Consider the following 25,755-nt stretch of genomic DNA (forward strand, 5'->3'; position numbering starts at 1 on the left):
GCTTACAAACTTCTACAATGTACCACGGAGAGCATTCTAACGGTCTGCGTTACCATTTGGGATGGAGGGGGGGGGGATTGCAGTCGCAAATCGCTGCAGATAGTTGTGAACTCAACCAGATCCAGTATGGGCACTAGACTCCCCAGCATTGAGGACTTGTTCAAAAAGCAATGCCTCAAAAAGGCAGCATCCATCATTAAGGACCCTCATCACCCATGACATGCCCTCTTCTCATTGCTACCATCAGGGAGGAGGTACAAGAGCCCGAAGACACACACTCAATGTTTTAGGAACAAATTCTTCTCCTCTACCATCAGATTTCTGAACGAACCCATGTATATTATCTTAATATTTTGTTCCTTTTTTGCACTATTTATAATAATTTAATTTTTAATATACATTTCTTATTGTAATTTATTATTTTTATTATTATGCATTGTAAAATACTGTTGCCGCAAAATAATAAGTTTCATGAGATGTGCCAGTGATATTGGTCCTGATTCTGATATTGAAAAGGACGCAGACATGGTCAAGAGGTTCAGTTGTTGTTTAGACCAAACATCAGAATGGGGAAGAAATGTGATTGTTGAATGATTGTTGGTGCCAGACAGGGTGGTCTGAGTATCTCAGACACTGCTGATCTCCTGGGATTTTCGTGCACAACTGTCTCTGGGGTTTACAGAGATTTGTGAGAAGAACCAAAAACATCCTGTGAACAGCAGTTCTGTGGACAAAAATACCTTGTTGATGAAAGAGGTCAGAGGTGAACGGCCAGACTGGTTCAAATTGACAGGAAGGTGACAGTAAGTCAAGCAACCACACGTTACAACAGTGATGTGGAGAAGAGCATCTCTGAAGCACAACATGTCGAATCGGATGGGCTACAGCAGATGAAGACTACAATAAAGTGGCCATTGAGTGTACATATCAACAGTGCACACCTCCATTCAAACTGAAGGATAGAAGAGAAATGAAGACACAAAAGACTGCCACCTACTATTCTCCCCACCACTGCATCCCTGGAGAAATGACTCACAGAGATAATCCAGCACATTGTTTGCTGCTCATCATTAATGCAGCCAGGTTACAAGTCCTTCATAATCTTGATCTGGAGGTGGAAGAATACAGGAAAACTAGCAGAGTGAGGAAATTAAGGAGAAAGCAATAATGGGAAGGATAAAAGAAGAATCATAAATACAATATGAAGACAGACTGCAGTAAGAAATGTAACAATGATCTGGATTTTGTAGTTAGCAGTGATGTAATAGCTGTTCTTGTTGACTTTGAAGTGCAATTCCCATAAGACTCAAGCAACTTCTGTAATCTGTTTCCCTTTGCACATGGAATTACCTGCAACAGGAAAATGGTGGCCCGAACTCCTAATTATGCCTGTATTGTTCAAATGAAGCCACACACTCTCAACTCAAATTCTATATCCTTTTAATATTGTTCCTTGAAAATAGATAACCAAGGCCTTTAGAACAGCTCCATGGCCTGACCAAATTTGATCACTGGCACGTTTGCAGAAGACAGGCTCCTTCACGGAAATGCTGTCAGCATTGTGCATGGATGCTGATTCAAAACAGTTTAGTCCTTAATTCGGTCACTTCTCATTTTTCTGAAATCCACTGTGTATATGCAAATTGACACCATCTATCTTTTTAGGCCTCATCTGCACAACCTAGCAGATGACTACTTCTTGTAACACACACAAAATTCTGGAGGAACTCAGCAGGTCAGGCAGCATCTACGGAAAAGAGTAAGCGTCTTGATGGTTTACTCTTTTCCATAGATGCTGCCAGACCTGCTGAGGTCCTCCAGCATTTTGTAGGTATTGCTTGGATTTCCAGCACCCCTTGGTTGTGAGATGACGACTTCTTCCCCATTCTGATGTTAGTTCTCAACGATAACTGAACCTCCTGATCATGTCTCCGTGCTTTTATGCATTAAGCTGCTGCCACACAATTGGCTGATTGGATACTTGCATTACTAGGTGTACCTAGTAAATTGGCCATTGAGTGTATAATGTCAGCCTTTCATATTTAGAAGTGAAGAGGCTTCAATTACTTCTCCATAGTCATACTTTATTGATCCTGGGGGGAATTCTCCATAGAGAATATTTTACAGTGAAATTACCTTCTTTGCCTTACACAAAAGCCAGAAACATTATGTTGTTTGTCTGATCGACATTCTGTAGGTTCTAACTCGAGTCTCAGGTGAATTTTGCCCTGGTGGACCCACAAGTGAATCAGTAACCTTGTGCCATCAGCAGCAACCCTTTAACATATACCACTTGTGCCAAATAATTTCCCAGTAAGGTCTAGTGGTGCCTATGTCCTTCGTAGTCCCAATATCCTTCGTGGTCCCATTATACTGTACATTGTTCCAGATTATATGACGGGACAATATATCCAGATATACTGTTTCATCGCTCCTTACTTAGTTTTACCCATTGCCTACCAGTTCCTACCTCACCCCCACCCACTTTCAACTCTTCATTCCAGCCATCTCCCCTTTCCACTCTCAGAACTGATGAAGACTCAGCCTAAGACGTTTACCACCCCTTTGCCTCCACAGATGCTATCTGATTTTGTAGTTTGTTTTTCAGTCATGATTTTTTTTTTGCTGGACACACATCAGACTGCAGGCTCTGGAACCTGCAACAACAAACAACCTGCTGGAGGAACTTAACAGGTTGAGCAGCATCTGTTGGGGGGGGGGGGGGGAAGATGGGGAAGGAACTGTCAACAAATCCGGTTGTAATTCTACATAGAAGTCATAGCCTTGAAAACAATGGGTAGTAGAAGGAGGCGGCGGTGGTTCCGTCATGGTTCCGCCTCCTTCTTCCACTACCCATTGTTTTCAGGGCTATGACGTCAATGCTTCCCCTCCCCCATCCCTTTGTCTTTCAAATTACTGGTCTTTCAACTGACGCTACAAGCATTCTTCAAATCCTTCCCCATCTTTCATTCTTCAGTCCTGACGAAGGGTTCCGACCCGAAACGTTGAATCATCGTTTCTGACTGATGCTGCCTGACCTGCTGAGTTCATCCAGCGTACTGAAAGTGTTGCTTTGATCTTTTACAGCATCTGCAGATTATTTTGTGTTTGTAATTCTACATCTGTTCTCTCCAAAAGTCACCAAAGCGCTTTACAACATTAAAAGTTAGTGCTAATGCAGACAAAAGCTGTTTTTGAAAAGGAAACTTTTGCAATTAGCAGTGTGCTAAACCAGCAGGTTATCTGTACTGGAGGCATCAGCTTTTGCCAAACACCAGCTCGTTTTTCAATATTTTACCCACAAGACTCTGGTTAGGTCACACCTGCAGTACTGCGTCCAGTTCTGGATGCACCACTACAGGAAGGATGTTGAGGCTTTGGAGAGGGCGCAGAAGAGGTTTACCAGGTTGCTGCCCGGTTTAGAGGACATGTGCTATCACAAGAGGCTGGAGAAACTTGGGTTATTTTCTCTGGAGCGTCGGAGACTGAGGGGAGATCTGACAGAGGCTTATAAGATTATGAGAGGCACAGACAGAGTAGACAGGGAGTATTGGTTTTCCAGGGTAGAAATGTCTGATACCAGAGAGCATGCATTGAAGATGAGGGGGGTAGGTTCAAGGGGGATGTGAGGGGTAATTTTTTTTTTTACTCAGAGAGTTGTGGATACCTGTATGGTGGTAGAGACAAATACATTAGAGGCTTTTAAGAGACATTTAGATAGGTACGTGAGTGTGAGGAAGCTGGACGGATATGGACATGGTTTAGGTAGGAGGGTTTAGTGTTTGGTTGTTTTTGATTTGCTTTTCAGCTGGTTCGGCACAATACTGAGGAGCATATAGCCTGCTCCTGTGCTGTACTCTTTTATGTTCTATGTTCGCTTGAAAGGTGGGACCTCTGATGCCATAAATTCCCTTAGTACCGCACAGAAGTGCCCTCTATGATTATGTGATCATATCTTGGAGTGAGTCCTGAAATCCAATCTACTAGGTCAGTGACAAAAAGTTTCCATTAATGAAAAAGAGTGGGAAGACACTTCAAAGGTAATTTTTTTTTAAAGCAAGCCCAGTCGATTGTCTTAGAGTTGTAGAAATTTTAGATTTCAGGTTCATCTACTCACCAGTTCGTGTATTCTTTCAGGTAAGACGTCGCGAATTGGTTCCTTCATGCAACAAAGTGCATTCAATGAAGATCCGAAGCAACTCGGTAGATAATTTCCCGAAATGGCCAGAAAGTAATCTTTCCCTCGCCGTAGATGCAAGATTAAAATATCCTCGATGCGGCCTTCTCCCATATTTAAAGACAGAGCAGTTGTTTTATTCACATAAACTTCCAATTCAATTTCCATTCTGTCCCCTAAAAAGTAAGCAAAACCCTTACTGAGTCACTTCATTCACTTCAACAATAAGCTAACTAATCATTGCAAAACCTCTCTCCAGAATTTTAGAACAGATGCACACCTCCCTGTCTATCTTGAAAGACTCAAAGTACAGATTTTAATCAAGTGCAGTTTTTTCCTGTGATTCAGTCTCAGTGAACACAAACCATAATGTTGAAACGATGAATAACTGAATGCTAATTTAGAGCAGATAATTAGGATCAATATGTTATAAAAATACAATCTGTATTTATGTCTAGAGCTTGGAGTCCAACAACCATGCAGGACTTGCTTTTCTTCTCTGTAATTCTATTACTAGCATTCTCTGAATTTCACAGTACCAGCTATTTGTTTAACATGGAGTATGAAAAGACCAATTTCATTTAAAAAGAAATTAATTCAAAATATTATTCCTGAAGCAGATCTGGTATGTGGTCAACATTAAACAAACTTGCTCATTTTCAATTCATGATGATGTTACGTGTTTGTACTATTTTGGGTTCCGATTTCACTTGGTAGGATGGTAACAGGCTTTTCCAGCTCAATGAGCCCGCGTTAACTAATCACACCATGTGAACAATTAACCTACTAACTTACACATATGTCTTTGGAAAGTGTAGGGAACTGGAGCACCTGAAGGAGACCCAAGAGGTCATGTTGAGAACACACACAGACAGTGGTGGAACTGAACCTGGGTTGGTGATTGTCAACTGTGTGTGACGAGTACAGGAAACCTGTACAGGAGAGTGGGAAAGCCGTTGAACTGGGGCAGTTCTGCTCTCTCCACCTCAGACGCCTGGGTCCAGCGTCACAAACTGGGGTCTTCCTCGGTTGCAGCGGATGACTGTGTCACCTTCGGTCTCTATACATCACCTTCCTGATCATTGGACCTCACGGTAGATCTCATCCACCCAGTCCACCAGACCTGCATTTGCATGCTAGGACAGGCATGCCACAACGGGTCACTGGCGCTGTAATAGTGTTACGCTAACTGCTGTACTACCGCGCTGCCCACGCTGAACGCAGGTGCTCCAGATTTTTGAACAACTGGAGAGAAGGAAGGTTAGAATACTGTGAGTCTTGGTAATGCCACTGGCTAGATGCAGATGTTAGTCAGTCATGGATATCTACAGGATAACCTCACTTTAACCATCAACCTTTTGGAGGAACTCAGCAGGTCGAGCAGCACCTGTGGTGGGGGTGGGGGGGGGGGGGGCGGGGAATGGAATTGTCAATGTTTTCCCTGATAGAGGATTTCAGTCTGAAACATCAATATTCCTTTCTTCCCACAGATGCTACTCAACCCAATGAGTTGTTTGTTGCTCCAGATTCTAGCATCTGCAGACTCCCATGTCTCACTTTAACTATAATCTTCAGATAATGTGGAAAGTGAAGACAAGTGTCAAATCTAGCTGACGTAACACAAGCCGCTATTATTCCAAGCCAAGGTCAAATCATTGCTTCTTTGATGATTCTAATAAAATTTCATCAAATGAAAAAAAGACGTATATTGGCTATTAGTTGCTGCCTGTTACACCACTGGTGCTCAGGGCAGCAAGGAAGGTGCTCCATCTCTGTATGCCTTTGGGCATCTTCTCTAATGCGCCCCAGGGTACTGTCACACACTGATGTAGGAGTCTTCATTATTGCTTCCATAACAATTTTTTTATTGCCCAGTCAGGGTTGTTAGCCCTGAGTTGAACCCCCGAACCTGGAGGACCGGTGGACCACTCTTAGTCCGGCCTCTACCCTTTGACCTGTTTCACATGGGTAACCCTACTCAAAGCACACATTGCCCTCCGGGTCATTGAGGCATGCAAGTCTCCAAACACAATGACAAGGCTGTGGTCCTCTTGAAGGAGTAGAAATAGAGGATATTTTTATATTTTAGAAATCCAGGGTCATCAAGTTATTCTGGCAGTGGGTAATATGCAAGATCACAAACAAGAGGAATTCTGCAGATGCTGGAAATTCAAGCAACACACATCAGAGTTGCTGGAAAACGCAGCAGGCCAGGCAGCATCTCTAGGAAGAGGTACAGTCGACGTTTCAGGCCGAGACCCTTCGTCAGGAAGGGTCTCGGCCTGAAACGTTGACTGTACCTCTTCCTAGAGATGCTGCCTGGCCTGCTATGTTCCCCAGCAAATATGCAAGATCAAACCTGTATCAGAGCTCGGTGATAAAAAGAGACCATTTTTACTTTTAAATAAAATATAGCGTACCTTCGAGTAAAATCCCCTTGTTAGGTGTAGCACTAAACCATGGTTTGCAATAAGAAGATTCATTCAACTTGGTGATGAACTCAAACTGACAGGGCACAAGTCCAGTGTTAGCAATGACAAGCGTTTGGACCTGGAGCTGCATGAACTTTACATTCTCATAATGAAACTGAAGAGAGAGAACAACTTAAAAAATTAATGCCAATGAAAAATGGAGATTTGCAATATGATCACGGAAAAAAGCCCACAATTGTCAACAAGGTTTAAGTTAACACTTTATCAATCCAGAGTTGATGGGTGATTACGGGGACAAGCCACTGAACCATAAAAGGCAGGAGAGTACAAGTTTTGCATCTGTTTCATTTGGTTATTTTTCTACAATATATAACTGTGTGAAAGGAAAGCATTTTGAAGTACTCATAACACAAGAAGGAGCAGGAAAGTTACTGACAGATGTTATGTTGGTGCATTCACCTTCCTCATCAATCAGTGACAGAAAACAGGATGTGCCTAGCATTGCAATTTTGACAAAAATACAAAACAAATAATTCATTTATGTTTGGCCTAAGGATAGACATAAGAATATATGACTCTGCCATTCAATATGATTATATTTCCATAAGACATAGGAGCAGAATTAGGCCATTCAGCCCATTGAGTCTACTCCATGTTTCCAAAATGGCTGATTTATCATCCCTCTTAACCACATTTTCCCAGTAACCATTGATACCCTGACTAACCAAGAACTTATCAACCTCTAATTTAAATATACCCAATAACTTGGCCTCCAATGCAGACAGTGGCAGTAAGTTCCACAGATTCACTACCCTCTGGCTAAAGAAATTCTTCCTCATCTCTTTTCTAAAGGAACATTCCTCTATTCCAAGGCTGTGCCCTCTGGTCCCAGATTCACCTGCTATAGGAAACATCCCCTCCACATCCACTCCATCTAGGCCATTCAATATTGAATAGGTTTCAATGAGATCTCCCCTCTCCTATTTCTCGAAACTCCAGCGGGAGGTAGTGTTGTGGTTAGAGCAACATTCTTGCAGCTCGGGGCATCCGGGTTTTGGAGTTCAATTCTGGCGCTGTTCTGTAAGGACTCTCCATGAACTGCTTGAGTTTTCCCCAGATGCCCTAGTTTCCTCCAAGAGTCCAAAGGCCTAATGGGTAGGTTAAATGATCATTGTAAATTGTCCCACGATTAGGATAGGGTTAATTGGGTTTGTTGGGGAAGTGGGACAACCTGGCTCAAAGGACCAGAAGGACCTATTCTGTGCTATTTCGCTAAAATAACATACTTGCTCTTATATCCTAGTCCCCTTGAAATGAATGCGAACACTGCATTTGCCTTCCGTACCACTGACTCAACCTGCAAGTTAAGGGAACTAGGAACTCCTGCACTAGGACTCCCAGGTCCCTCTGCATCTCTGATTTATGAATTTGCTTCACATTTAGTAAATAAGCTACACTTTTATTCCTTCTGCCAAAATGCACTGGTTCCATCTGCCACCCCCGTCCCCATTCTCCAAATCTGTCCGAGTCCTTCTACCGACACAATGCTTGCTCAGCCTCAACACCACCTGCTCTCCACCTGTCATCTGCAAACTTGGTCACAAATCATCAATTCTATCATCTAGATCACTGACATATAGAGTGAAACAAGCAGCTAATAAAAAAAATATTGCAGCCTATAAAGATAGAGAAGTGGAGACCACTGAATTGGTCCGTATATTTAGGAGGTCGCGGAGTTGGGGAATAAGGTTAGAACTGAATGGAGTGAGTTTGGTGGGTGAGTGACTTAGTCAGAGGGATTTAAAGCTTTTGTATCTCAAAATAATGTTCAAAATATAAACTAAGAAAGCATTCAATATGGATATCCTGACCTCTGGTGATGTATTTCATTAAATGAGCACGAATTGTCAAATTCATACACCATATTTCTTAATTTTCCTTTCCCTGATGGGTTACCGTATGACGAATGTCTGGCAGCTCTTGGGCTGTATTTCCTGGAGTTCAGGACAATGAGGGGGGGTCTCATAGAAACATTCCGAATATTAAAAGGCCTGAACAGATTAGATATGGCAAAGTTATTTCCCATGGTAGGGGATTCTAGGACAAGAGGGCATGACTTCAGGATTGAAGGACGTCCATTTAGAACTGAGATGCGGAGAAATCAGAGGGTGGCAAATCTGTGGAATTTGTTGCCACAAGCGGCTCTGGAAGATAAGTCATTTCTTTAAGGCAGGGATAGATAGGTTCTTGATTAGCCAGGGCATCAAAGGGTTTGGGGTGAAGGCAAGAGAGTGGGGATGACTGGAAGAATTGGATCAGCCCATGAAATGGCAGAGCAAACTCAATGGGCCAAACGGCCTACTTCTGCTCCTGTATCTTATGATTATAAATGTTGGCCAATTTTTGCTGCAGTATATAATTGAAAAGTATATTTTAAAACTCTACACAACATTGAATCTAAGTCGTTGACCATCAACTTTACCTTTAAATTGACTTTATAGTGTTACAGTAAGATAACAGCACATCTTTTTGAAATAATTACTGGCTAATAAGAATTCTACGTCTGCTAATTTCTCCATGAGATCGGAAATTTTACTTTATCAGAAAACCATTAATTATGTCGGTGTGGCAACATACCACACAAACTGAATTGCGCTGAAAATCACTCAAGATTGGCCACAAAGAAAGTTACAGATTGAAGTATCTTACCTCTGTCTTTGAAAGTGACACTGAAGGAATGGAATCATTCTCCATTCTATCTAAAGTACGAACAATATTTTCATAGGTCTTCCTGTACAAGTCTTGATTGACCACCTTTATCTGTAAAGATATGGACTGTACTTAAGAACTGATCAGTACAAAGTTACTCTTTAAGTGCCAAAAAATTATTCCTTAAAGCTAAAGGAGAATATGACAAATGCTGGCGATCTAAAAGCACGTAAAAAACTCTGAAAATGCTCCAGTCTGGAAGAATCTGTGGACAGAAGGAAAATTGATGATTATTGAGGAAGGTAGTCAATCCAAAATGATGGTTTCAACATGAATCCCCCTTTTAAAGGGTGGATTAGGCTGAAGCAGATCAGGTACAATCCTCAACAAGAGAAAATCTGCAGACGCTGGAAACCTGAGCAACACACACAAAATACTGGAGGAAATCAGCAGGCCAGGCAGCATCTATGGAAAAAAGTACAGTCGACGTCTCGGGCCAAAACCCAATCCTCTGCTACTTCTGTGACAGGAATCCACAAATGCCCTGACTACAAGTCATTTTGATAATGCATTTAATATATATTTAAATTCATGCATATGGTACAACTGTGACACTGACTAACCTTAGCAGTTTGCAACATTTTCTCCCCAGAGCTGAGCAACAAAATGCTGGCAAGTACTTTGTGGGCCAAAAGGAAGAGTAGTGACATTCCATCTCTCATTTACTTGTCTGCTCCTTGATGCAAATGCAAACCTCTCCAGATCAAGATTTGACCTGTAGCATCTTACAGATCTTTCCTGCTAATTATTAATCCAACTGTTTAGCTTGATTAATCAGTTATTGGATAGTTTAACTCTTATTGTACATATCGATATGTTGATTTGAGTACTTCAATGTATTTTTTTGTTGATTTTCAATAATAATTAATAAAAAGATTTAAAATAAAAAATATTAATCCAAAACTACAAGTACCCAAAGGAGAATATATATACTACAGCAAGGGTTGACTTAAGTGCTCTGAGATGCAGTGCGACCTGGGGTCGGGGGCATGGTGTTGAAGGAAGCAGATTCACAGGTCTGGTAAGTGAAACAGCAGATACTAATCGAAGTTTAGTATTATACAACTGAAGTCTGGAAACCAGTCACAGGTCTCGCAGCACGTAACCTGTGACCAGAAACCAGGAGCTAACCAATAGGAAGGTGGTTACATAGACCAGCATGGTGGAAGCAACGTGCGATCAGTAAATAAGTTGATCTTCCACATTACGTAAAGGTGAACACACGTGTGCTAGGCTCTCTCTCATGACTCTGAGCCACTCCATGCTGTGAGACATGGGGCAGTGCTGAGAAACCATATGGAAGGTGTGTCATAGTTAATAGGGGGAGGAGCACGTTTAGGTGCACACCTAGTTAAGTAGTTGTTTATCCCTTGTTTAATCTTGTTGTGTAACTTGGACAGATTTAACAAGTATTTTGAATGTTTAGTGTTGTAGTTTCTATAGTCTGGGTGACATGGTTGAGTGCTTGTCTGGATTACATTGAGTTAAGAATTTCATTGCTTGCTTGTGAATAAACAGTTGCTGCACTTATCCACAATCAGTGTCTGCTGTTTCACTTACTGAACTCGCTTCCTCTCGACAGATGATCTGCACTAACAGGGAAGTATCATCATCATCATTATGGTCTGTGTTATGACGTGGGAGATCATGGTCTTAGCAAATTTTTCCACAGAAGTGGTTTGCCATTGCCTTCTTCTGAGCAGTGTCTTTAAAAGACCGGTGTCCCAGCCATTATCAATACTTTTCAGAGACTGGCCGCCTGGCGCCAGTGGTTGTATAACCAGGACCTTCTGATGTGCACCAGCTGCTCATACAACCATCCGCCGGATGCTCTTATGGCTTCACGTGACCCTGATCAGGGGTGTGGGGCTAAGCAGGTGCTACACCTTGGCTGCACGTTAGTGGAGGGTAGAGAGAGTATCACCAACCCGCCACCCAAACAGGGAGATAGAACAAGTGATTAGGAAAGCCAACAGAACGTTATAATTTATTGTTAATACACAACTAGGGAGAGTTTATGCTACATTATGTTGGGCAGTGTTGAGACTTCATCTGGGTGCATTGTGTACAATATCGGTCTCCATATTAAAATATGAATGCACCCAGTCAGTTTTGTGTAGATTCCCATAATGGAGGGATCACATAACCTGTTGTTGCTCATGCATAAACAGCACAGCATCAAGTGCCACTACAGTACATCGGGCTTTCTTTGATTTGAGTCCAATTCTGTCCCACAGAGTCAAGCTTCACCATCCTCCCCCTATGCTGAAAAGCATATTGGTTTGAAGCAGAAATTTACTGAGGTTGTTACCAATCCTTGCAGTTTATTAAGAGATACAGCACGGTAATAATCCCTTCGAGTCCAACAAGCCCGTGCGGCCCAATTACAAATGTGATCAATTAACCATCTGTATGCCTTTGAAATGTGGGAGAAAGCTGGAGCACAGAGAAAACACACACCATCACAGTGAGAACTACTTACAGACATAGGCAGAATTGAACCCAGGACAGCGGCATTGTAAGCTAACCACTGTGTTATCTTCCGTGAATCCTAATCATTATCAATGCAACAGGACCATGCAAATTAGCCCTACATTTTTTCCACATAAAAAATTCTTTCCATTCATTCCTGCAAAAGTTGCTTCTCGGTGTTTACTTCATTTTATTTTCAGTACTTTGAGTACTTGCTGCGTTTGAATGCTCTCTCTCTCCCCCTCTTGGTGCTGTCAGAAGATTGTACCAAAGATCTGGATCTGTGATTTATGGATTAGACTGTAGTTCACTTGGACTCTAAGTTTTATATTTATATACTCTGTGTTTGTGCCCATTCTATCTTGTTGTTTGTGCAATTTGTTTACTTTTTGTGTGTGTGTGGGGGGCTTGGAGTTTGGGATTTAATGTTATTGTTACCGTTTGCACAATTTGTTTTCTTTGTGTGTGGGGGTGTTTGATGGTCAAAGGTTCATTTATTATCAAAGCATGTACTCGTTTCCTGTCGTGCGATTTGTTTTTTTTGTGTGTGGGGTGGGGTGGGGTGGGGGTTTGATATTTCTTTCTGAACAGCTCCCATGCTTTTCTTTGTTTCGTGACTATCTGGAGAAGACGAATCTCAAGAGTTGTATACTGATACTTTGATATTAAATGTACCTTGAACCTTGGCATGATTTTATGATACTTAATACCTACATGAAACTGCTTTCAGTAAACGTGGAGTATATTCCAATAATTTCTTTCCATTACAACTGATCAAGACAAAGGATAAAACTTGAAAGAATGTGAAAAGGTGATTTCCTACCCCAATTTGAAAGAGTGCACTAACAGGTTTATGGTCACTGATTCTCAAAGCCATGTGACTCCGATAGTCCAACTGCTTGACGTTGCTTCCTTTCCAAAGAATCCGATCGCACCATGCAGGAACTCGGCATTTCTCACTGTGTGGAAAAAAAAAACTTCTTTAAAAAATATCACACTTCCCTACAAACAAAATTAAGGAAGGGTTTCTTGTCCTAATCATGACAAAATGAAGTTTGGTATGAAGTACTGATAGAAATGTCCATGGCCACCTGGACATATCAGCTTCCCTCTTTCTTGCCTTAAAGATCTCCTTAAAGACTAATTTTGCCTTTGTCATTTCCCTTAACATCCCTCCTCTGTACAGTTATTATTCTATAGATTGCTCTAAAGATTTGCTTTCATGTTATAGGTGTTCTTTAAATGGACAGTTTAATTGTTTCTGGTGAATGCAATTACTGGGAACTCTACCCTACTGAAAGGCAGCACATTATGGGGGAAAAGTTAACATTTAAAATATTAGTGAACAATAATAGTTGCTTCCTTGTTGTCACCCTTTTAGGAATTGTGTCATGTAATGAAGTGGTTTCATTAGTGTGAACATTCCTTCTATTAAAAAAAGTTATATTGCCATTATTTCCCGGCCATACAAGATTTGTCATTAGTATATTATCTCTGTATTTATGTAAACTTATCAACTATTTGCAGTACCATAGTGGGGAAAAAAAAGAAGATAGTAAGACATGGTGCCAGTAAGGTTGGTTAATGAATCTGTGCAATTAGGAAGCAGTGTTGGAACTGGATTACAGAATGCTGAATGTAATCCCTCCCAATTGAGACAACACAAGCAGAAACAGCAGACTGGGTGATTCACTTGTATTAATTTACATTTCAAATAAAAATGTATGTGAAGTAATAGACAGAGCTGCCCTAGGCACTGGATTCCTGAGGAATCATCTTGCCTACAGAATAGAGAGAATAGAAGGAAAAATTTATAGCAGATGAAAATGAAGATTATTTCTTGCATATTATTGGTCAAATAGGGAAGAATTATACCATCGAGTCCTCAAATAAGACCCTGGAAAATGCATGAAAGTCATTTTCCCTCTAACCAGAATCGCATACCCTCTAATATCAGACATTTCAATCCTGTCAAAAAGACTGACTATCTGCTCTCTCTTTGCCTCTCACAATATTATATAGTTCTGTTAGTTTGTCCCTCAGCCTCCAACATTTCAATCTAGGCAGCATCCTGGTGAATCTCTTCTGAACCTCTCCAAAACTTCCATATCCTTCTCATGATATGATACCAGAACTTCAAACGATAGTCCAAGTGTAGCCTAACTAAATTTATTTATACAGCTGTAAAATGTCTGCCCAACTTTGATACTCTAACAAGCATGCTGTGCACACTATCCACTTGCACTGCCACTTTCAGAGATCAGTGGATTTGCACCTCAAGATCCCTCTGTATATCAATGCTTTTAAAGGTGCTGTCATTCACTGTGTAATTGACCTCTTACACTTGACCTTCTGAAATGCATGACCATACTTGTCTGGATAAAACTCTGTCCACGATTCCTCTGCTAAACTTCCAACTCAGCTACGTCCTGCTGAATAGCAATTTTCATGTGGTCAGCAAACTTTCCATTCATACCATCTAAATTATTTATAGAACAGAAACAACAGAGGTCCCAGCACCAATCCTGTGAAACACCACTGGTCACAATCCTCCACTCTGAGAAACACAACCCCAGCGCCACCCTCTGCTTCCCATGACCAAGTCAATTTTGTATACAACTAACTAGCTTACTGTGGATCCCACCTGACTTAATCTTCTGGATCAGCCGACCATGAGGGTCCTTGTCAAAGGATTACTAAACGTAGCTGCATGTGGTGAACATGCGCTGCCCTACCCTTAACAATCAAATTCCTCATTTCCTCGAAAAACAATTAAATTTGTGACATTGGACCATCTCTACACATAGTTAGGCTGACTTTCCCTAATAAATGCATAGTATTCCAAATGCAAGTATATCCCATCCAATAACTTCCCTAGAAATAATGCAAGGCTAACTAGTCTATCATTACCAGTTTTTGTCCTGCTGCCCTTGTAAAGGAACAATCCGTAGCTATTCTCCAGTCTCTTGGGACCTCACCTGTGGGTAAAAAGGATGCAAAGATCTCTGTCCAAACCTTAGTAATCTCCCCCTTTCCCTCCCATAGTATCCTAGGATAGATTCCATCGGGCACTGGGGACGTATCTACCTTAATGTTTCAGAATATACATCACCCCCTTAATATCAACACGCCCTAAGTTACACCCCTCCCAAATTTCACCATCATCCATGATCTATCCTAGTTGAATACAAATGCAAATTTCTCTGGTTTAACACATAAGTTCCCTCTATTGTCTTTGAGTGGACCTAATCTTTCCACAGATCCCTTCTTGATCATAATGTACATTTCAAATGCTTTTGGATTCTCCCTAATCTTACTTGCCAAGGACATCTCATCTGCCTTTTAGAATTCCTAATTTCTTGTTTAAAATTCTTTCTTCTTTCCTTCATATTCTTCAAGACCATGTTCATGCCTTACATTTGGGAGTGAATGACTGTTCCTACAGAATACAACAAACCATCTACTGCTTGGAGCTGAATAGGATGAATAGAAAATATGTAAAAAATCAAGATCTCATCAAGATCCAGAGAGACTACCTGTTTTTTCTACGGCAGATTAATTCACAAGTCCAAAGGTCAGTCTGCCTGAAGTGACATTCTGGAGGTGTTGACCACAGATCACCGCCACAGTTCACAGCCGACAATTTTGAGAGATTCACAGAAGATTGGCAACTGACCATCACCGTCTCACTTCCCACAGAATAATGACAAGGCAGAGGACACTTTGAACATAACAAAGCAACTGCCATGGATGGCTAAACCATCACAGGCAGACCTCCATTTGAGTATCCTAGATTTCCACAAATACCTCTCCCAAGGGGCAATCTAGTGCAAATACTTAACAAGCAGACAGTGAGAGCTCTAACCTCAGAAGAAATCAAATCAAAATCAACTTCAATTGTCATTCAAACTATACATGGATACAGATGAACGAAACAGGATTCCCCTGGGCCAAGGTGCAAAAACATATACATGCATTCAAAGCAACGAGAGAGAAAAAAAATTGCCAAGTAAGAAACCATTTGTAGCTGAATATCAAGTCCCACAAATTGATGGTTCCTGCCATTCCACCAATCAAACACTAGAGGGCAGCATCAACAGGAGCGGCCACCCCCAAGCACGGACTCCATGCTACACCGCCTCTGGCGTCTCCTCACCTGGACTGCAGTAGCAATTGAGCCCGCGGCTTGAGGCCTAGTCCTTGCTACAACCGAGACCATACTGCTGCCTCTCCGCCTATCTTCCCACCAAACACGGCAATCAGTGTCCAAAAGGTGAAGGACACAGTGAAATATCCCAGTCAGTCACTCATGGTTTCACTGCACGCCATCTTCACGCACCAACTCTGGTGCCTTTGAGTAGGTGGCAGCAGCACGGTCAGCTCCTCCGAACCCAATCCAGCGCCTGACCGGCCTGCACTCTCTTCTGGCATACCAATCTGCCCGCACTCTCCTACGGCGCCCCCAACCAGCCTGCACTCTCCTCCGGCAGCCTGACTGGCCCACGTTCCCCTTCTCCAAACCACCGGCCGGCTCCTATGACACCCTGGCTTGCTACTCCGAACAACAAGCAGCTCACTGATGCGGTAGACGTGCTGTACCCGCCTTTACTGGAGTCCCATATAATCATTACAATCACAAAAGACGCATTTAACTAAGAAAGGTGCGGCTTTGGTTGGCCTCCGAGGGGCCGCTGCGTGTGCACACGCCACCATCTTACAGATGGCTGGAAGTGCAGAAAAATGGGCAGGGCAACTTGATCAACTAAAGGAAAACAAGGACACAATGACAACAGTAATACCCACAACCTACCAATACTAGAGTGGGAGACACCGTAAGGGAGAAACCCAGATGTGACGAAAAGCAGTGATATTTTAACACTCACCACACCCCAGATTACATGGGGTCACAATGAGGAAGGCACCCCGGTCAGAGGAACAGGCATATGATTGCTGGGACTAGCTTAAATGTACGCCCTTTGATGAGAAACTTTGCCAGTCCCATGAAATATAACTGAAACTTGGAAGATTTAAGTTAAAGCTCTGCCAGAGCCAATCATGAAAAATCAAAACATCAGGCAATACGCAGTGGGGATGAAAAAAAAGACACATTGAAGGATTTGTTTCAGTTTCCACAGATTTGAAAATGGAACTCAAAATAAAATACAAAGACAAGGCAAAGTTTTTCTTTCTTTCATTTAACATAATACTGCATGTATTTTTGTAGAATATTTGGATATGTGGCCAGCTGATGGTGTAGGATTTCTGAGGTGAGTGGGCCAGGGTTCGAATCCGGCCGGCTCCTTGCGCACTTTCCACCCGTGCTGGGTTAAGTGTTGAGCTAGCAGCCTGGCCAGGTAAAAAAAAAAAAACGGTAATCGCTAAAGAAACGGCAAGGCTGCTGCCCGATGCGCCATAAGGCGCACGAAGGAACAACTTAGAAATGTAATAGCAATGAAGAAATGAAAAACGAGTCTAATGCATCTCTTCTGGCTGCACAGGAAGGTGTCAACAGCCAGGCTGCCGCACACAGATGTTATGAACGTGGAAGATACACTGCTAGTCCTGCAGAGAAGAACATAGCTCATATTTACATCCTACGAGATTTGGAGTAGGCTACTTCTGGACTTGGATGGACAATAAAATATCTGGAGAACTGTGTCAAATTAAAGAAACTGGAGACTGGACGCGTATTTTGGATCTGATTTACTTTTTAATCTTTAATTTCACACCAAATGTGGTATATGTAACGTCTGTGAGCAATAGCTGCTTTAAAGATGTTACCCTTAAGTACTGTATCATGTGACTAAACTGTGTTGCAAAAGCATTTTGATTGTCAGTACATTTGGAAGCAAGTCACAGCAAGAACACTGTGTAATGCTGTAACCTCTTTCATTAATAATGTGCTTTTGTTTTCTGTTTCAGTTCTCGACCATTTCCACTATCTTCGAGAAATCAACCAGAGAAATACTGCGACAAGTGCTGAAGGGAAAATGATGCTCCTTGTTTTTTTTTTGCTTTTTATTATGAGGACCTGGTTGGAATTGATTTGAGTTTCGGTTAGAATTGAATAGATTTGATTCCGGGACTGAGAGGCTTGCCGTATGAGGAACATTTGATGGCTCTGGGTCTCTACTCACTGGAATTCAGAAGAATGAGGGGAGATCTCATTGAAACCTATCCAATGTCAAAAGGCCTCAATAGAGTGGATGTGGAGAGGATGTTTCCTATGGTGGGGAAGACTAAGACCAGAGAACACAAGGTGTCTTCCTAGAACGGAGATAAGGAGAAATTTCTTTAGCCAGAGAGAGGTTAATTTTGCGGAATTTGTTGCCACAGGCAGCTGTGGAGGCCAGGTCATTGGGTATATTTAAGGCAGAGGTTGACAGATACTTGATTTGTCAGGGCGTGAAGGGATATGGGGAGGAGGCAGGAAATTGGGGCTGAGAGGGAAAAAGGATCAGCCATGATGGAATGGCGAAACAGACCCAATGGGCCAAATGGTTGAAATCTGCTCCTATATCCTATGGTCTTATGAATTTAAAAATGGCAAAGTCAACTCTGAATGATAGTTCAAGTCATCCATTACCTTGTGTCCCAGTTGTCTGTGCCGATATCATATTTGTAGGTTGGCTGAAAGTTGATTATTCCCTCTTTGAATCCTTGGAATACCTGTAGGTTCTCCATGAGGTTTGTCAGCTGCATAACAACAATAGAAGTTCTTACGTTTTCAGTCTTAGCAAATGCAATGTGTTCAATTATAAAAATGTCAGTGACTTCTCATTTAAAAACAAGTTTTTTTATTGATCTTAAAAGGACCAATAAAATAAAGTAGCACTGAAATAAGATTATTCTACTTTGCATGGGGAATGTGACTGTTAGGGCGTTTTTGGGGTTAGGACGTATTAACTTCAGCAACGAACTTTAGCCACCAATCTTTAGAGCTGAACATGGACTGTAGATTAAATTTAAAATGCAGATCTGGACAATGGATTCCTAGAGCTGTTAGTTGAAAAACTGGATAATACAGATTAACAAAGACAAGAAAATCTACAGATGCAGGAAATCCTGTTGAGTTTTTCAAAGCATTTTATGTGTAATACGGATTAACGTTCATTTTGGTTGTCTGGACTGTTATAGTGAAGAAGGAGATGCGAAAGTTATGTAAATGCATTGTACATGTAGAATTGTCCTTTGAACGTTAGCATATAAAATGTCATGTAGTGTTGGGTCGAGCAGGTGTCTTCCTCTGAAAGGGCCCCAATACGATGCCTGCTGTGTTTCATCTTGCTAAGTAAAAGACTACTTTATATCTACCAGCCATGTCTCTCTGGTGACTTTGTTCATGTTACAGCAGTGAAGTAGAATTAGTTAAGTTTGTCACCTCTACAGGGACATTGGCTGCTGACAGCAACTCGCCAGAGTCCTCTGTCCTGGGCGAGTCGGATGGTTTCCCTGGATGACAGAAGCTAAAATAAACAAGCTAATCAATTAGGTGCCGCCCGGCACGTAGATGTCGGCCCAGATCAGAGGCGTTAGGGGCCCCCGGCACCTAATTAATTAGCTTGTTTATTTTAGCTTTTTTCTTAAAGATGTGCTGGGTGCATCCCGGCTACCGCTGTACCCCTGCATGCTTCACGGATCGGTATCGGTCCGCGGCCCGGAGGCTGGGGACCACTGAAGTAGAACACTCGGAAATTTCTACAAATGTATCATGGAGAGCATTCTGATTGGCTGCATCACCCACTGGAATGGGTGGGGGGGGCTAAGGTTCAAAGATTCATTTATTATCAAAGCACGTATCCCTATGCAACTTTGAGATTTGTCTTCTCCAGATAGCCACAAAACAAAGACAGAACATGAAAGTCATTCAGAGGGAAACATGAAACCCACCTCCACCCCCTGCAAAAAAAAAAGAACATCATTCCAATCATCAATGCCCCCCCCCCCCCGCAAACAAACTGGAACAGAAACATCAACCCCCAAAAAGCAACCCCTCCCCTGTTTCTGCACAAGATCGAAGTAAGTAGCAGAAACTTGTAAAATTAGTCAGCTCCATCATGGGTACTAGTCTCAGTAGCCCTATTTCTAAATGCACATTGACCCATGGACACTTCCTCACTACTTTATAAGAATCAGGATCAGGTTCATTATCACTGGCATGTGTCATGAAATTTGTTACCTAACGGCAGCAGTTCAATGCAATACATAATACAGAAGAAAAAAAAGTAAATAAGTAAATCAATTACTCATGACTGCGTTGCCACCAACAGCACCAATCTGCTAATTAAATTTGCTGACGATACTACATTGATTGGCCTAATCGCAAATAATAATGAGGCAGCCTCCAGAGAAGAAGTCCTCACCCTGACACAATGGTGTCAAGAAAACAACCTCTCCCTCAATGTTGCAAAATCAAAGGAGCTGGTTGTGGACTACAGGAGCAATAGAGACAGGCTAACCCCTATTGACACCAATGGACTTGGGGTTGAGAGGGTGAATAGCTTTAAGTTCCTTGGTGTAAACATCACTGAGGATCTTACGTGGTCTGTACATACCGGCTGTGTGGTGAAAAAGGCACAACAGCACCTCTTTCACCTCAGACAGTTGAAGAAGTTTGGTGTGGGCCCCCAAATCCTAAGAAATTCCTACAGGGACACAATTGAGAGCATCCTGACTGGCTGCATCACTGCCTGGTATGGGAACTGTAACCCCCTCAATCGCAGGACTCTGCAGAGAGTGGTGCGGACAGCCCAGCGCATCTGCAGTTGTGAACTTCCCATGATTCAGGACATTTACAAAGACAGGTGGGTAAAAACGGCCCGAAGGATCATTGGGGACCTGAGTCACTCCAACCACAAACTGTTCCAGCTGCTACCATCTGGGAAACTGTACCGCAGCATAAAAGCCAGGATCAGCAGGCTCTGGGACACCTTTTTCAACCAGGCCATCAGATTGATTATTTCACGCTGATACACAACTGTATTTCCATTTTATATTGACTGTCCTGTTGTACATACTATTTATTACAAATTACTATAAATTGTACATTGCACATTTAGACGGAGACACGACAGAGATTTTTACTCCTCATGTACGTGAAGGATGTAATAAAGTCAATTCAATTATATATGTGTTGGCGCGTGGCCGTGGCTAAGGTGTTCGTCTAGTGATCTGAAGGTTGCTAGTTTAAGCCTTGGCTGAGGCAGCGTGTTCTATCCTTGAGCAAGGCACTTAACCACACGTTGCTCTGCGGCGACACCAGTGCCAAGCTGTATGGGTCCCTTCCCTTGGACAACATCGGTGGCGTGGAGAAGGGAGACTTGCAGTATGGGCAACTGCTGGTCTTCCATACAACCTTACCCAGGCCTGCGCCCTGGAAACCTTCCAAGGCGCAAATCCATGGTCTCATGAGACTAACGGATGCCTAAAATATAATTATATACATTTAATGCAACTCATTTTTTTTCCTCCATATTTATCATGTATTTCATCGTACTGCTGCCGTAAAGTTAACAAATTTCATGATGTACGCTGGTGATATTAAACCTGGTTATGATTCCGATTCTGACTGCTCTATCCAAGCTCTATCATTATTCTTCTTTCTTAACTTTATTTTTAACCATTGCTATCACCTTATCTCATTGCCTCAGTCGTCCTGAAAAACGTTAATAGCGAATGTAACATAAACCTTACCTGGTCATACTCGATGAGTTTTGTATAATCCTTTGCTGCAATTAGCTTTTTAATTGTTTCTACGTCAGGATGATGTATCCTGTAGTTCAAATCTCCAAGCCATATTATAATGCTTGATAAATCAAAAAAAAAGCAAAGTTACAAACAATTAAGAGCAAACATAGACAATTTTCAGATTCTCATTTCTTCCCGTAAAGAATCATAGTCCTTGCATACTCTCAGTGACCACTTTACTAGGTACACTCCTACATCTTCTCATTAATGCAAACATCTAATCAGCTAGTGATGCAACAGCACCTCAGTGCGTAAAAGCATATAGACATTGTCAAGAGGTTCAGTTGTTGTTCAGACCAAACGTCAGAAAGGGGAAGAAATGTAATCTAAGCAGCTTTGACTTAGTTGACATTGTTGACAGTTCCAACAATTGCTGGTGCTAGATGGGGCAGTTTGCTGATTTTCTGGGATTTTCACGCACAACAATCTCGAGAGTTCACAGAGGATGGTGTGAGAAACAAAAAAAAAAGCACATCCAGTGAGCAGCAGTTCTGTGGGTGAAAATCCGTTGTTAATGAGAAAGTTCAGACTGGCCCAAGTCGACAGGAAGGCGACAATAACTCAACGATCCACTCATTACAGAAGTGGTGTGCAGAAGAGCATTGCTGAACACACAATATGTAAAACCCTGAAGTGGAAGACCAGGTGCAGACATTCAGTGGCCACTTTATTAGAAACAGGAGGTACGCAATATTGTGTCTACTGGATGTATAGGACATCAGACCAACAATGCTCATTCAACAAGAATCATTCTTCATGCGTGAGCCATACATGTTATAACAACTTGACAGTGCAAAGATACATACAACAATATTTAAGGTCCATATATTTTATCCTAATAATCATTTTCACATCAGGTAAACATCCCTTAATTCAGCTTCACTTCAACTATTTGAGAAACACTCCCAAGTAAATACAAAGAATATTAATAATAAAATCATAACTTTTTCTGTTTCTTAATTACAAATGTACTATTTATTAAGGATAAAAAAATTAAGAAAGGAACATAAAGCTCACAGTTATATTACCAACGAATTCAACTAATAGTTCTAAAATTTCCTTGCCTGCTGGTGAACTGCTCTGAAATGAGATTAAATGCTCTTTGTGAAACCTGTAAGATGTTTACCTTTTCCCATGAAGAAATTGGTGTAGTCTCACACGGTCACATTTACACCAGAAAAAAAAAGTTTTAGATCTGTATCCAGGGTTATGCTCCAAACAAGTCTCTCCCACCCTTTCTCCACTCACACCATCAATATTTCCTTTGATTCCTTTCTCCCACCTTTAAACACTGTTAACACTAGCTCCAGAGCATTCTAAATTCTAACCAGTCTGCATGTCAACTCACGTTTCTCCAGATTTCCTATGAAATTTTATCATTTTATTATTGAGTTTATTACTGTTGGTTGAATTCATTAGTAACTTTCTTAATTGTGATCTTTGTTTCTTTCTACTCTTGTCTGCTTTGCACTTAATCCATTAAGTCCTTTTATAACCAAGTGAGACCATTGGTTGTAAGAACATTTCAATGATAAGGCAAGTGAGTGAAGTTATCCCTTTTTGTTTCTAACATATTACTTGGCATAAAACATGGATGAGCTTTTTGGAGACATCCAGCAGTTCCCTGTTCTGTGACATCAAATTGTGCTTATAGAAGATTGATTTTACCAGAACCAATTCAGGCCACGCCCTTTTCTGCCTGCTGCAATCAGGAAAGTACAAGAGCTTCAGGACTCGCACCGCCAGGTTCAAGAACAGTTACTACCCCTCAACCATCAGGCTCTTGAGCAAAGGAGGATAACTTCACTCACTTGCCCATCATTGAAACTTTGCCACAACCGATAATCTCACTTCAAGAACCCTTTATCTCATTATCTCATTAGTTATTTCTACTTATTTATATTTGCATTTGCACAGTTTGTTGTCTTCTGCACTCTGGTTGATCTTTCACTGATCATGTTATAGTTACTATTTTATAGATTTGCTGAGTATGCCTGCAGGATCATAAAGCCTCAGGATTGCTCTGCTGGGGGAGAAGCTGACAGCGATGCAGGTGGATGCTTTCCTGGTGTCACGGATTATTGATTACCTGACTGGCAGACCACAGTACGTGTGCTTGCAATATTGTGTGTCCGACAGAGTGATCAGCAGCACTGGGGCTCCACAGGGGACTGTCTTGTCTCCCTTTCTCTTCACCATTAACACCTCGGACTTCAACTACTGCACAGAGTCTTGTCATCTTCAGAAGTTTTCGGATGACTCTGCCATAGTTGGATGCATCAGCAAGGGAGATGAGGCTGAGTACAGGGCTACTGTAGGAAACTTTGTCACATGGTGTGAGCAGAATTATCTGTCGCTTAATGTGAAAAAGACTAAGGAGCTGGTGGTAGACCTGAGGAGAGCTAAGGTACTGGTGACCCCTGTTTCCATCCAGGGGGTCAGTGTGGACATGGTGGAGGATTACAAATACCTGGGGATATGAATTGACAATAAACTGGACTGGTCAAAGAACACTGAGGCTGTCTACAAGAAGGGTCAGAGCCGTCTCTATTCCCTGAGGAGACTGAGGTCCTTAAACATCTGTCGGACGATGCTGAGGATGTTCCATGAGTCTGTGGTGGCCAGTGCTATCATGTTTGCTGTTGTGTGCTGGGGCAGCAGGCTGAGGGTAGCAGACAGCAGCAGAATCAACAAACTCATTCGTAAGGCCAGTGATGTTGTGGGGATGGAACTGGACTCTCTGACGGTGGTGTCTGAAAAGAGGATGCTGTCCAAGTTGCATGCCATCTTGGACAATGTCTCCCATCCACTACATAATGGACTGGTTGAGCACAGGAGTACATTCAGCCAGAGACTCATTCCACTGAGATGTAACACTGAGCATCATAGGAAGTCATTCCTGCCTGTAGCCACCAAATTTTACAACTCCTCCCTTGGAGAGTCAGACACCCTGAGCCAATAGGCTGGTCCTGGCCTTATTTCCTGGCATAATTTACATATAACTATTTAATTATTTATGGTGCAACTGTAACGAAAACCAATTTCCCTCGGGATCAATAAAGTATGACTATGATTGTATGTGGTGACATGCATATACTCTGATAATAGCATTTACTTTGAACTTTGAATACGTGACATTCCTCTGAATCAGAGATGAACAATTTTATGCAAGCCATCATTTTAGTCCAGCCACTTACTCATGCTTCATGATTGTACGTGATGTTAATGGCAGGTTAGACTGAACAAAACGCATTCTGGAGCAGATTTCTTTGTAGTCCTGGTTCCGTCTGTCATATTCTTCAATGTGTGCTGCAAGGTGAGAATTCACGATACACAAGGAGGTGTTATGAAACTGAAATCTTATACTCACTCCGCCCTTGTTACCCTAGGAAGAAAAATACATTTGAAAAGTGTGAGATTTAAAAAAACAGAACAGTGAAAGACAGAAGACAAAATACTAGCTGTCCATTTCCTTTCCAGTCCTGATGAAGGGTCTCAAACTGAAGTGTTGACAGTTTACTTCCCTTCACAGACGCTGGCTGCTTAGCTGAGTTCCTCTCGCATTTTCTGTGTTTCGCTCAAGATATCCAGCATCTTGTGTTTGCACTAAAATTATCTCAGAATTCATAAAACAAAAAATCCGTCGGAGAAATAATACCTTGCTAGAAATAAGATTAATCATTAGCTAATTATGAATTGCAGAACTTGTGCATTTTACAATGGGTTGGATACTGCAGCCATTTTAGTTCCGCCACTTACTCATGCATTATGTTAACAGCAAGAATTCTGGATGATTACCTGAATTCCTACACCTGGGATCTCTGTCCCTCCTCTCAGCTGTTTGCCAAATCTCTGCAAATAAACAGATGCCGCCACACTTTCAGGTAGAAAACTGGGCTGTTTAAGATTCTGTGCCGAGGCCAAGTGAGTAGGTGGTTGAGATTGAGATTCAGAGTGAATGTGCAATGATCTGTTTTTGCCAGCAGGAATGGCATTTGGGTGACATGTTTCAGAACTGGTAGCTAGAGTGGAGGTGGGAAGCTATGAAAGACAACACAGGTTTTTGCTGTGGCGGTCAGGGCCGATGGAGAATGAAGGTGGGTTGTGCTCTAGGTTGTTCGCTAGAAAAGGCAGAACCTGGATTTCAGTGAACTGCGA

The 25,755-nt window shown here is 41.9% G+C and overlaps 1 protein-coding gene across 3 annotated transcripts in view; it reads right to left on the bottom strand.

Annotated features, from left to right (window-relative positions):
* inpp5b (inositol polyphosphate-5-phosphatase B) overlaps positions 1–25,755 on the bottom strand; it is a 189,972-nt gene that overhangs the window by 12,710 nt on the left and 151,507 nt on the right. For all 3 annotated transcript variants that reach the window (XM_072247158.1, XM_072247159.1, XM_072247160.1), the window contains 7 exons: positions 24,795–24,982; positions 21,544–21,655; positions 18,437–18,546; positions 12,674–12,809; positions 9,319–9,429; positions 6,598–6,763; positions 4,118–4,353 (listed from right to left, as the gene is read on the bottom strand). In XM_072247158.1, coding sequence (XP_072103259.1) covers positions 4,118–4,353; positions 6,598–6,763; positions 9,319–9,429; positions 12,674–12,809; positions 18,437–18,546; positions 21,544–21,655; positions 24,795–24,982 — 1,059 coding nt within the window. The remainder of the gene's footprint in view (positions 1–4,117; positions 4,354–6,597; positions 6,764–9,318; positions 9,430–12,673; positions 12,810–18,436; positions 18,547–21,543; positions 21,656–24,794; positions 24,983–25,755) is intronic.

Source organism: Mobula birostris, chromosome 30 (genome assembly GCF_030028105.1).
Source record: "Mobula birostris isolate sMobBir1 chromosome 30, sMobBir1.hap1, whole genome shotgun sequence".
Taxonomy (NCBI): Eukaryota; Metazoa; Chordata; class Chondrichthyes; order Myliobatiformes; family Myliobatidae; genus Mobula; species Mobula birostris.